The 14042-nt window shown below is 35.3% G+C and overlaps 2 protein-coding genes across 2 annotated transcripts; one reads left to right on the forward strand and one right to left on the reverse strand.

Annotated features, from left to right (window-relative positions):
• Positions 1-3104: 3104 nt before the first annotated feature.
• LOC148273054 (uncharacterized) lies at positions 3105-7303 on the reverse strand. Its single transcript, XM_088239220.1, has 2 exons — positions 6919-7303; positions 3105-4503 (listed from the first exon to the last, which is right to left on the reverse strand). Exons 1-2 carry the CDS (start codon positions 7004-7006, stop codon positions 3206-3208), a joined length of 1386 nt encoding a protein of 461 aa, XP_088095346.1. The 5' UTR covers positions 7007-7303; the 3' UTR covers positions 3105-3205.
• Positions 7304-8573: 1270 nt separating this feature from the next.
• LOC148273055 (uncharacterized) lies at positions 8574-10507 on the forward strand. The gene is made up of 2 exons (XM_088239208.1): positions 8574-8908; positions 9060-10507. Exons 1-2 carry the CDS (start codon positions 8876-8878, stop codon positions 10371-10373), a joined length of 1347 nt encoding a protein of 448 aa, XP_088095334.1. The 5' UTR covers positions 8574-8875; the 3' UTR covers positions 10374-10507.
• Positions 10508-14042: the final 3535 nt, after the last annotated feature.

A 14042-nucleotide genomic window follows, 5' to 3' on the forward strand; every position in this document is an offset into this window, starting at 1 on the left:
GAAAATCGAAACGATCTCTGCTCATCACTGCTACATACCTTGTTCCAGAAAAAGTACTATCAAAGAGCTCTTAAGAAAAAATCAGCATTAATAACCATGTTTTCACATGGTTGTTTAATTTGCACATTGCACACTCCCAGTAGCACATGTGATATGTCTAAATTGGCCATTTGCAGGAGAGTAAAAAGAAGCTTTTTGAAGTTTGTTATTTTTTTTTGTTTTGTTATTTGTTATAGGCAGGCAGCCTTTGCTGATGCGCCTATATCTCGTGTACTGCTTTTTGTTTAAGTTCTTCTTCCTACTAAAAAAACGTCCAAACGGTTTTTGAACTGGCTGACCGAAATGGAATGGACAACTAGGCTTGGCAATTTATTCCAGTCTGAAACTACCCGGCTGGAAAGGAAGGTTTTCTTGGGATTGAGGTGGAATTGGGGACGATAGAGCTTCCAGTTATGACCCCGTAAATTTGTGTTAGGATTCAATATTAAATTATTTTTTGTAACTTTGTAAATTTCAAAGTAAATCATCATCTTCATTGCCATACCCCCTATCCCTGCTTGAAGGTGCATAGAGCATTGCATTGGTAAACATGTTACGTAAAGGCAAGGTGCCAGTCCCGCATTATTAAGAAGTTTTGAAGTGACAGAGGTAATATATTCCTTTAGCTAGGTAGAAGTAAAATGGATTGTCTCATTCGCCCAGACCAATATTGAATCAACCGCTCCACAAGTGTATAGCTTATGTTAGGTTTTGTTATTTTCATTGTGCGTTTTGTATTGTAAATAATGTAGATGTACATATATACCTAGTTTTTAAAACTGTCTGAATATTTTGTTAATTATCTCTGTTTATTAAGTTAGTCTTCATTGTTTATTCTCAAATGTAAAAACATTTCAAAAAAGTATATTGTTAAGTGTCCTCGGCACGGGTAACCCCAGTGAGGTCACATTATTTTGATTATTAATTATAGTTTGTAAGAGAGAAATATAAATAAATAAATATTAAGGTCATCAGTGCCAGAGACAGTTACGCAAAGTTATCAATTACTGTTTGGAAAACAAACACTTTAAAAGTTCAACAATGTTTGAGTATGTCCAAATGCTTGCAGACTGGCTGGATTTCATCGCTAGGGAGTTATTCATATTTAAATTTATTTCAACAGAGGGAAAACATTTTTGAGAAGGGGATATGGAAGTCTAGGCATTTACAGGGCAGGCATTTACCTGTCATTGGCTGGTTTACTGGCCACTTTACATGAATCTCACCGGCGTAATAAAGGTTTCAGCTCATTGATAAAGATTTCAGTTCTTTTACGTCACAAAAGTCAACAGATGGAAGAGTTGAGGAAATGTGGATGTTCAAACATGGGGAGAATGGTGAATGTTACACAGTGTGTAAAGTGGCCACTAAAACCAGCCAATGACAGGTCATAAGCCCTGTAAATGCCTAGACTTCCATATTCCTTTCTCAAAAATGTTTTCCCTCTCTGTTGAAATAAATTTAAGCTTTAAAAGTTGTTTATTTTTCATATAATACAATGCAACATTACAAAAATAAGAACAAAACTATTTAAGGTTTGAGATAATCACAACAAAACCGATAATCACAACAAAACGATAATCACAACAAAAACTTGGAATCGATTGAACAAAATACTGTATTTTTTCTCATTTACTAAATTACGTGCATATTTACAGTTATCAACAAGGAAGTTCAGTGCTAAAGGAAATTTGATATAAAAAGGTTGTCTTACACATAATAAATTTGATCATTTATTTGTGAGGCGAAGTTTCTCAAAAATGTATGAAAAATTAATAAAAATATGTTTTGATAAAAATGAACGACTTTAAAACATCGCAGGTTCTAGTCAACAGCTGCTTAGAATAGCCAATCAATTATGTGTTGTGATAGATTTCCGGTTTCCGGCAAGCCATGTTTGGCGTGTTTTCACACATACAGGGTTCTCTTTTTGAATGTCAGCTCAACTTACCGACAACAACTTGTGACGTCAAGGGCAGTGTAATTTCAAAACTTAAAAAAAACATAGCGATGATAATATGATACATAGTTTTTCTTTCTGTCTTTCAACAAAAAAAAATACCTTAAATACTTTGAACTTCCTCATAAGATTATCAATTTAAAATAAAATGAAAGTATTTCTTTTGTAATGCCATAAACCTCATATTTTAAGAGAGAGTGAGCCTATCTTTATATATATATATATATATAATTCTTCTGTATGTGTGATGTCACTGAACTCCTAAACGGCTTAACTGCTTTATATGCGGTTTTCAGCGAAATTAAGATCTTTGCGCTGCGCGGGTATGTAAATATTCAAATTTTCAATCAAATCTGTAAAAAAAAAGTTAGAAGCATATTTTTTTTTCACCGACCTACCAGGGTTGCATAAGACGAGAATGCATATACAAAAAAATGGAAGGATGTTGTTTTTTTGTGTTTAAAAGAAGATTGTTTTTGAATGTTTGCAAACAACATTCGCTTTTTATGGATCCCAATCAAATTCTTTCCTTACATTCCTTTCCATTTATTTATGTTTACTGGATTTTTGGTAATACTAAAATAATATTAACTGACATTCAATACATTTTTGAAAATCGTATTCATGAATAAAGTGCACCCCTGTTAGCGAGAAGAGCCGAGTTTGACATTTGCAAAAAAAAATCTATACATGAAAATTCATTATTACATCAATATGTTTCTTTTTTGGGTGATACCGTGCGTGTTGGATTTGTTCCATCCATCACACATGGCATCACCCAAAAAAGAAACATATTGATAACAGTGACTGTAAAAACCTTCGCACCTATTTGATTATTATATGTTTTGAAATTCAACCATAAACAAGTACCTAGGTACCTACTTAAATTCAATATTTGAATATTAATAACTTTTAGTTTTGGAATTCAATCATAAACAAGGACCTAGGTACTATTAAAAAAAAATCCAAGCTAATAGCAGGCAAGACAACGTTCGGGCCCGCTAGTATTGTATATTTTATGACAATTATGATTAAGAACGTCAAAAATAAAATAAAATGAGGTACACAACTGACATTCAAAATGTTAACCCATTTAAAATACAGCTTCTGTAATGTGTTTTTTAATAGCCGTAAATGAACAATGGTACACATTGACTATTTTGATTCTATACAACTCAAAAAGCATATTAATGAATAAATTCCGTTTCAACTCTTTTTAGATTTACTCTTGGAGGTATTTACAGTACATTGGTGAGACCACCTTTCACAGGATAATTTGCGCGTCGAGAAGGAATTCCCACAGCGAACACAGAACCAATCGGGCTCCGAACTGTGTTCGTTAACCAAATGTTTACTCAAGTCTTCCGAAGCCACATAACTATTGAAAACCTTTTTACAAATAAGACACTCGTAAACTAACCAAAGGCTGTTCCCCGTCGGTAAATTAGCGGGATCCATAACGAACTCGTAGCTGGTGGAGTCTTTCTTTATATATTCTACGTCGAACGTTTGTACAGAGAAAATGATCACGGGTCGCGCCGTTTCTTGTAGCCGAATATTCACGGCTTCTTGGTTTACTTTCGTTTGGTCCTCGTAACTTATCGCGCATTCGTCAAACGGCGATCCGTTCGGAAGCCCCAAGTACCGGACGTAAGGATAATCACTGGTGGGTAAAACGTACTCGACATCCGTGCAGACTGCGTCCTTACATAGTTCTATGTCGATCTTCAGTTCGCTCAGGACACTCAGTACGTCTACTTTCCGGCCGATGCGGATGCCGCCGTTGACTCGGATGAATTGCTTCATCTCGTTGATATATTCGGCTATGACGCACGACGGGACAGTCTTGCGACCGGGCGAGCCTTCGCACGCGAGTTTTGTGGAGCGCTTCGCATGTACCGGTCTATAATCAGATTTGAAATGTATCAACTTGTATTCGGACTGAAGCAAAATTCGATGCGTTACTCTGAAATTATTAAACATGACAGAAAAGCCGACGTTGGGCCAGTTGAGAATATCTTTGGAGGAAATGAACTGGGCGTTTCTATCATTCGTTACGCTGGGAGTTACACTGTTGATAATGTCATCACCGGGTGGAATTTCATTGAAGAATATGGTTTTCAGTTTTTTAGGAGGGCATTGCACTTCAACATACAGCTTTTCTATTTTAAGTCCCTCTAGCCTCTGTATAGCCTGATCTTTCATGGAAAGTAACATGTTGATATTCTCCTTTAAGTATTCCGACAACTCTAGATGTATAATCATTTGAATTATTGTTTCTTCTCTGTCGCTTCTAAAGTAATTTTCCCATTTCTTAAGAAGAAACTTAATAGAAGAGAGGATAATAGAAATGTCGAGATTAGAATAACCTCCGATGCTCTCATTGTATAGCTGGCCGTAAATATTGACTAAATCCTCGTTTCCCAGATTGTCGACACATTTCGGAACGTCTTTCCCGTTTCTTATATCGGATATTAATTTTATTAAAACATCGCAGCTCATATCTGAAATGTAAATTATCATTGACAGAGCTGTTATAATAATAATAGGCATATTGACAACTTCAGTCTGTATTGAGGCAGATAAAGAATACAGTTGTTTATAAAATAACACCGGAATCCCTGACGTGTGCTCTCGACTCGATGGCTACTCTCAGATAAAAATCCGGAAAAGGAAATCGGATTCGGTTCTCCCGGATGGTGATAGACAAATTTACTATGCGGGGGTCAAAGTCCATTGATCGATGACACACACACATGCACCCTTTTCACCTGAAATAGACCGGTGAAGCGAGTCATTGTGCAATCATTTTATATTGAATACAATACGAACAGATTAATAAGCGGACACCCGGGTGGAAAGAGATGGACTGAACTAAGCTGAACGTGTTCGGCTGACTGACGTTGACTGCGTGTGGTCTCTTTATAGACCACGTTCCTTTGTAGTTCATTTCTTCATGGTAGAGACAATGTGAATGTACTGCAGAACGATACTCCGGTTAGAGTTGCATTATATTATGCTGAGTTGGATTCTATAGAAAATGACGACATTGCTTTCTTCGGTCATTGCACTATTTCAAGTGAAACGTTTTAGCATGTGTGTGTCATTGATTATGGACTATAAACCCTATAGTGTCGTCCTTATTTAACGGCCAGTTGCGCTTCTACCACGCTAGTGGTTAGTCGTGTTTTGTGTTTATTTTAAGAACACACTTTCTAATGATTGATTTTAGTTTACAAAGTTCAAATTCTATAATTTATAATGAATCGATTTGAACGGAGGGAAAAATTCAAATTCGAATGAAGTTCCTTAAATTAAGATGGGCCGGACATGTACAGCGAATGCCTGATGAATGTCTATGTCTAAACATACACGTGCATGTTAAGACATGGTGGCATTCGCATCTCTATAAATCTGCATGTGATTTATGTATTTTTGAAAATACTATATACAGGTGTTCTTTAAAGCCTTTCACATCCGAAACCACGATGATCAGTATGAGCAAGAAGACATATTGGCAAATGAAATTTAATTTTTAGAACAAATAAAATTTACAAAAATAAAATATTAAAAAAAACAAATGGTTGCTTACTTCGACAGGGGAGAAATGAGGTTGGGGGAGGGGGGATTCTGATATACCGTCAACCGCGCGGCGGCGCCCCCCTCGCTTTTCCACTGCAGAAGTACGCAACCATTTGTTTTTTTTAATATTTTCTTTTGAAAAAATTTGTTTGATCTAAATATTTTTTTTTATATGCTAATATGTCTTCTTGCCCATACTGATCATCGTGGTTTCGGATGTGGCAGGGTTTAAAGAACACCCTGTATATACTACGGTAATGATGAAAGTGGAGGTGTATAATAGTATTTGGATGTTGGTGTAGTGAGTGTCCTGACGAAGAGACAGGAAAATTTTCATATTTGGTTGCATGTGTTCGTATTTGTTTGATGTTTAATCATCTGTGCGGCCATTATACGACGCAAAATTAATCATTCTCCGAGGGATAGAGAAGGTCCAGAATATAACCCCAGGGGTGCTATTCTGAACTGTTCTGTTTTTTCTGTTTTTTTCATGTATTTTGTATATATATATATATATATATATATTTATAGTTGGATAATTTATATAGCGCCATTTTTGTGAAAATCACCTCAAGGGCTCTGTACAATTAATAAATATCCCAGTACGTCTTGCAGCTACAGAGCGCATGGAAGGTTGGGATTCTAGTTCCTCGTTTTCAATTAAGATCAATAAAAAATTATAACAGATAGGAGCTAGATTACAGGACGTCTTGCAGCTACAGAGCGCATAGACAGTTAGAAATTTAGCCCCCATTTACACATTTTAAAAATTGACAAATAAATTTAGTGTATTAATGATACTAAAAAAAAAAAAAAAATATATGAATAGTAAAAAGGAGTAAGATTACAACACGTCTTGCAGCTACTAAGCGCATAGACGATTGGAATTCTAGACCCCATTTATAAAGTTTAGGTATTTTTAAGTTGGTATATGAAAGCTAGATAACCAATCATCGTGCAGCTACTAAGCGCATGGACGAGTGGAATTTTAGCAAAGTTAGAATGATATCAATAAATTTATATTTATTCGTATGTAAACAAGAGATAATACGGCCGCAAGATCGTTTGGAACACCAGCTTGATGGTTTGATGATGATATTAACTACAGTATATTACACAATAAATATATTTTAGATTTAATAAACTAACATATTAATAGTTGAAACACCTTAACGAATTTGAAGGTATCTAATTTAGATAAAAATCAGTTTTACGCCTAATGAACATCTTATATTCGCCCCCGGCAGCGCGTTGATACAAGAGTCGAAAACACTCCTCCGGCATTCTGGTCACACACAGAATATGCAAAAAAAATATACAATTCAACAAATATTTACCATTTTCAAATTTCTTTATTTCATCTTTCTCGAGGTACACAACATATGATTCACTGTTAGCCAGTGATGATTTGCTGTTGCTTAGCATTTTAAGAGTGGAAAACCCTTATTAATAACACATTATACTGACTGAAAATTCAGACAAGCTATAGAAAATCAGAGTGGGAGTAATTGGATACGATTAGGCGGTTAAAAGTCGGCTTCTCAAATTACTTTGGATGGGTTATTGTTTATTTACTAAGTGGGCTTCCGACAGGTATCAAGATACTATACTAGCTTTAGCAGCGCCACAACAGAGGAGAATCTGGAAGACAAGTGACAGTTGAATTGGAGTGAGTTGGTTTTTGGTTCATCCACAGATTATCTAGTACATCGGTGTTTCAGTGAGCTTCATAGACAATAGATAGACAAGACAAGTTCTTAGACGATATATTAAAAAGCGTTCACAAAAACTAACCGTTTGGCAGCGAGAACGCCCCAGTAGCGAGTATACTATTTTATCACAGCGGAAAAGCAGGAGAAGTTTTGAAACGGTGGCATCGAGAAAAAAAAAAAAGTAAAATCGGGAAGTTGAGGATCGTGGTCCGTGACCTCGCGTATAATAATAATAATAATAATTACGTATAACTTATAAAGCGCCATTTTCGTAATATAATACCTCAAGGGCGCTTTAAAAAGTGAATAAATAATGATATAAATTTAATTTTAACTTTTTGATTTAAGAAAAATAATGTACTTTTCCATATTACTTTTCCACCGTATAAATGGTATAAATGGTCGAAAGCTCTTCTCTCTTCGTCTGGTGATCAGAATAACAATGGTGAACATAGGTATTTCCCTTAGACCTCCAAATCTCCTTATTTGAAGCCAATTGGATCAAACCACTTCCTGTAACCCATCTCATGTTATCAGACCACCTTGCCTCTGAGGCCTACCGATATTTCTTTTGCCTGTTCTGGATCGTCGTTTCAAGTCTTTTTTTTGTATATATCTAGAAACTGTGGTTCTGGCTATACAACCAGACCAGGGGAGCAACGGTAGAGAGAAAAAAATTGAAGATTTTGATACGATTATACATTGCTTTATATATGGCCGCAACGATGATTAAATATTAAATTAATATCAAATTACGAAATTTCAATTATAAAACTCTTTTAAAAACGGAAAAAAACGGTTTGGTCAATTTAATCTAGTAAAGTATTTTGGGTAATGCTTAAAGTTCCAGTAATGTTCAAAATTGAAATCGTCATGTTTGCTTACGTGTTTTGTCGTTAAATCATCAGCTTGGTCATAAATGAAGAAAAGTTTTGTCACTCACAAAAAATATAGATCCCCATTTCAAAATTTTATGTAAATATCAAGTTATAAATGGCTTTAAGTTGTAAATTAGTTATATATGAACAGTGTTTATTATTAAATACTAACACACTTGTATATAGTCCTAACACATGTGTAAATATTTAAATAAATAAAAATCTGAAACTCAACACTGGCTAGAACACTCCAGTTAGAAGGTGAAAAGGCAAAAAAAAAAAATTAAGAAGAAGAAGAAAACCACAAAAATAAGTTTACATTATTTTCTACGTGATTCAGATATATGTAGTCTGTGGTATATTCTATGCTGTCAAATGTCAAATGTATATTTGCATCGCCTGTTTTGTTTTTATGTTTTTTAACGACTGCACGCCACGGTTGCAATCCGCTGGACCCACCGAGTGATCTGTGCTACAGCGATCTGAGGATCTATGTTCTTTACAATAAATTATTGTTGATCCGTGTCTGCATTTCTGAAAGTGGAAAGCCGTGTTTGTGTTGTAAATTTGTACCTCAAATCTGAGTTTCAAATTTTAAACTGTCATTGTTCGCGCTCTTGTATTCAATGTAACGAAATTTTTCTTTGATTTTTCTGCCGGAGAATCGATAATAGCATCGATGATACGACTAAAGAGCATTTATAATGAATAATTACAATAATACTCTGACCAACTCTGTAAGTATTATTTTTATTAATATTTTTAATCGACTAAATCGCAATTAGTGCATGGTCCGAAAATCGGCTCCCACTATAATGGTTCACTAAGTTGGTTAGACTAAGAAAAATCCTTGTTTTTTTTTGCTAATCTCTCATATTTTATTTTCAGATCACTTCCATAAAACAAAGCGTACTATCAAAAATAATTTTCGACATAAAATGTAGCTTAGACGAATCTTGCGTTCGAAGGGTGCTGAACAATATACAGAACGTTAGTATGAGATTAATATACTTCGAACTATTTCAAAAGGACATTTCTCATCTCTCGAAGCTTGTAATATCCATCGTCTTCGTGTGCACCAAAACTTTGCTGAGAAAATGGAAGGGGTATTTCGAGGAACAAAACGAAAAAGACATTTACGAAGACCTGGTCAAATACTTGAAGAGCAATCTCACTTACATAATAGCGACAGTCGGTGCCAACATTAAGAAGTGCGGGGAACTGGAAGTTGAAGAAGAGAAAGTATCCGTAGAGTTGAGGTGCCCCTACAAAAATCTCAATTCGATAATATTTGCCGATACCTGTGAAATGTCCACAGAAAACCTCATTCAGTGGGGAATCCCCCAACAAGAGAACTTCAATTTTGAACAAATTTTCAACGCGCTAAACTGGCCACATATCGAGGTCGATATAAAGTACCCCGACTTCGAGATTACTCGAAAATTCTTGAACCAATCGAAGTTCGAACTCGTAAAATTAACCTCAGACTACAAAGCTTCGGTTCAGTCGAACAGTACCAAACTCAAATACGAACGCGTGACAAAATCCGCACAATCCTTCCCTTCGTCGTTCATCTTGGAGTTTTTCAAGCAGGCGAGGCAAAAGATACGGGTAAGCATCACGTATCCGTTTGATATCAAGATGACGACGTTGAACGTTTTAGAGGAGTTTGAGAAAGATATTTCTATGTGTACGCACGAAATGGAAACGAACATGCGGTATTTTGCCAATCTCACCAAGTATCCGTACATTCGCTACCTCGGCAAATCCGAAAACAATGTCAACAAGCCGTTGATCAGTTGGGAAGATCAGATGGCTGTAGAAAAGGATTCTGTAAATATTCGGTTGAAGCAGACTTTCACGCCTTGTACGATGGTTTTGCTTTCCAACTTCCAAGTGGCTTATGATTTAAATGAAAATGGTGAATACGTGTTCTGCTTTCCCGACGATTTCGTAAAGACTCTAATTTCGAGGAATATTGTTTTCAAGTGTTTACTGTGTGAAGTGAAAACCTTTGGCCCATACGCTAAATTAAATTTACAGAAACACCTTCACGAGGAACACGGTGTTGAACCGAATTGGATCTGTGTGAAGTGTAATAAGGAGTTCACAATGCAAAATCTGTGCAGACTGAGGTGGAATCACAACTGCGAATACGTTGCCAATAGATCTAAGCCCAAGAAAAAGAAAAGTGACAAATGAGTGTACAGATTCAATATAGGCCGATAGGCCGACATCTCAACAGACAGAAATATCTGAGCGGATCAACAATGCTTTGAGTATGTCCAAATGCTTTTAGACAGGCTGGATTTCCTCTCTGGAGTTATTTAGATTCAAATTTTTTGCAACAGAGGGAAAATATTTTTTTTCGAGAAGGGAATATGGAAGTCTGGACATTTACAGGACTTGTGACTTGTCATTGGCTGGTTTAAGTGGCCACTTTACACACCGTGTAGCCGTGTATTCGGCCTAGTATGTAGGTGAAATAATTCAATTAGACGAATCTCACCCGCATAAATAATGGTTTCAGCTCTTAACTTCACAAACATCAACAGATGAAAGAATTGAAGGAATATAGATGTTCAAATATGGGCTGAATGGTGAATGTTGAAAAGTGGCCACTTAAACGAGCCAATGACAGGTCATAAGCCCTGTAGATTTTCTTGCCTCCTCTTTCACAGTAGTAGCCGCTCGATTGTGGAATAATCTACCCACTAATGTTAGAGACGCCCCCTCTTTATTTACATTTAAGTCAAGATTAAAATGTCACTATCTAAATATTTAAATTGTTCCTTTATCCTTCTTCTTTCCTTCCCATCCCCTCTCCTCTCTTCATAGTATAGTGTTAGTTATTTTTTTATATATATTATTATTTTGTTAATCTTTGTTTTTAATTTTTGTATAAAATTGTAAGATTCAATATGTCCATGTCCTCGTACTTGTAATTTTCTCAAATTAAACGGTTTGGGTAGGTAGGAAGAAATTGCCTTAAGGCAATATGCCCGCCCTTATATGTATATATATTGTATATGTATATAAAGTGTCAAATAAATATATAATAGATGACTAGACTTCTATATAACCTTCTCTAAAATGTTCTTCATCTCTGTTGTAATATGTTAATATTAACAGCTCCCCAGGGAGTTGAATCCAGTCCTAGTCTATAAAATTTAGACAAACTCAAAATATTGTGGATAGATTATTTAGGCTATTGTTGAACATTTGACGTTTGGATTTGCATCCGCCTGCCTCTGAGGTGCAGATATATTCCTGAAACCTTTTTTTTGGGTTTTTTATGTGTTGGGCCTAACCATAAAGTTGGTGGAATAGGGATAGTATTCCCATCCTTATTTTACCACTATGCCTAGGCATAACTTTATGCCAGGTTTATAAGTAAGGCGAACTCGATGTTAACATAAGTTGTGTCTGTTTCAAATTTAAAAATGAGCATCAAATGTAAAACAAAATAATAACGTTTTTTTGTATATATGTTTGGACGCCTGTATTTAGTAGCCTTACTTGTCATGTACAAGGCTAAGGTACTCGGAGTTTTATCTTGGAAATGGGATTTTTGATCACTGATTTTGGTTTATTATCAGTCCAGTCACCATTGTTGCAAAGTCTAAGAACAATGGCGCTAAATAACTACTTTTGACGACCATGTGAATATCTGTTAAGGATACTCCGTCTTTCCTGCATTCTGCTTCGAGATTATGTTTGTAAACTGAAAAATGGGCACAGAAATAACAGATGTTCGATACTCTGTGAAGAAATACCATCGCATGGAGAATAGTCATCATTCCTTAATATAAACCTATATAGGTAACTTCTCATAGCTCCGTGTCTGGTAAAGATTTGGGTAGTTTAGAAAGTACTTTGGTGATGACGACGGAAGTTTGCTGCATCAGCCAGGGTTGGGAAAAATATTTTAGTGATTTTACCTGTAGAAGAAGCGCGGTAATGATCCTCCCAACACTGTTAATATCGGTTATTGACAGAAAATTTTCTTTCGAATGACTTGTAACCTCATCATTTTGTTTTACTTTTAGCTCTAATTTTTCAGTTAGAAAAAAACAGACAAATTATGTTAACACCCAATGCAAGAAATCCGTGTTAATTAAAAATATCAAAATGGTTGTGTAAAAAAAAAGGAATATTTTGTCAGTTGGTTCACTTCACCGCTGTGCGTTTATTTGCCTTATGGATGTAATGTGTGCTATTTATTTTTCTATCTTGTTATATTTCATGTTAAATAAATGTATAATACATTGGATTGTGTCCGTTGATAAATAAATAAAATAAACAGAACTGGTGAGTTAGTATTTATTATAAAAAAACATTTATATCAAGATGGTTTTTGAAAGGGATGAAAATATAACTTAATGTGAGATCAGTGTGAACGGAGATATTCTAAATCAGGTAGAAGAATTTGTGTATCTGGGAGGTATGTTTACTAGGAATGGAAAGGAGGGTGAGTGCCGGGAACAGGATGAACGTTGCACTGAAATCTACTTTGGCAAACAAATGTTTATTGCAGGAGGCTAAACTAGCAGTTCACAATGGAGTTCTAGTGCCAACTCTAATGTATGGGAGCAAAGTATGGTATTGGAAAAATGTTGATGAAAGTAGGTTTAATGCTGTCGAAATGCAATCCCTCAGGTGAATGTGTGGTAAAACGATGTATGATAGGTGCACAAATGTCAAAATCCGTGAACTGTGTGAGGCTGAGACATGCGTTATCGACAGATTCAAGAAAGGGGTGCTGCGTTGGTTTGGACATGTAGAGTGAATGGACAGCGAAAGAACGGCTAAAAGGATCTACGATGCGAATGTTGATGGATGCAGAAAACGAGAAAGACATGTCACAATCAAGTCCATCAAATATTTAAAGATGGACATGTCAAAAGTAGGAATAATCAGCGTGCGTGCATGTGAACATGTATGAATGTAGAGGAAGCAAGGTCTGTATGCCAAGATAGAGTGATACGGCGTTCTATCCTCTCTGTTTGTTGTTGTTGAAGAGATTATTATTTATTTTGCAAACTAATTTAAACTGTATTTATAAAATAAATTTATAATTTATTTAGAATATTTTTAGTTTTTGTCGGCCTCGTGGTATAATGGTCAGCGCGTTCGCCTGCCGAGCAAGAGGTCTCTGGTTCTCTTCCCGACATGGTTGATATGAAATATTTATTTAAAAGGGTGTTTTCACACCAGAATATTTCATAGTCCCTGGACTGGTACCTGAAGCGCAAGACTGTTCATCTTATATACATGTAACAAAAAATGATCAAGATATGCTGCGATTGGTGTACCAATGCAGTGCCCTACGGAAAGGGAATGACGGTGATGATATATAGTATATGTATTAAATAAACATGTTAAATTGTTCTTAGAATTTAGACACGAGACCTAACCTTATAAATATCTTCCATTATATTTGTTACATAGTTAAATGTATTATCTTCAAATTATTACATCAAATTTTTGTTCAATACTTAGTCTTTATTGAGATCCCAGATACCTAAGTTTAGTCTAAATTTGAAATGGCGTAATCTGCCGGTCTAAAAGTAATTATATTTTAGTTAAATAAAACTTTTAAGGATATTATTTAACAGAAATACCTTTAAAAAGATTGTTTTTATCTAATTTATGTTTATATTAAAAAAAAACATTCGTTTTAAAATGGCAAAATTGTGTGATTTCCTAATTTTGCGTTCGTTTTACCCGACTATAGCCTTAAGCTGCTCGCTTAAAAATTAATAATAATAAATCTTATGCTATAAGTACTTACTCGTGTTTATGGTTGAGTTTTTTTTTATATAGGAGTTGCTTTATTATTTACCTTGCTTACAATATACAAGGTTTATA

This window comes from Micrasema longulum, unplaced genomic scaffold, assembly GCF_059751315.1.
Source record: "Micrasema longulum isolate JH-2025_06_02 unplaced genomic scaffold, ASM5975131v1 h1tg002094l, whole genome shotgun sequence".
NCBI classification, from domain to species: domain Eukaryota; kingdom Metazoa; phylum Arthropoda; class Insecta; order Trichoptera; family Brachycentridae; genus Micrasema; species Micrasema longulum.

What these genes read in the sequence shown, in the direction of transcription:
- LOC148273054 (XM_088239220.1), bottom strand. Translation starts at nt 7,006, where the DNA reads ATGCTAAGCAACAGCAAATCATCACTGGCTAACAGTGAATCATATGTT. An exon ending in AATAAAGAAATTTGAAAATG is followed by an intron (nt 4,504 to 6,918) that starts GTAAATATTTGT and finishes TTTACATTTCAG; the next exon opens with ATATGAGCTGCGATGTTTTA.
- LOC148273055 (XM_088239208.1), top strand. Translation starts at nt 8,876, where the DNA reads ATGAATAATTACAATAATACTCTGACCAACTCT. An exon ending in ATAATACTCTGACCAACTCT is followed by an intron (nt 8,909 to 9,059) that starts GTAAGTATTATT and finishes TTTTATTTTCAG; the next exon opens with ATCACTTCCATAAAACAAAG.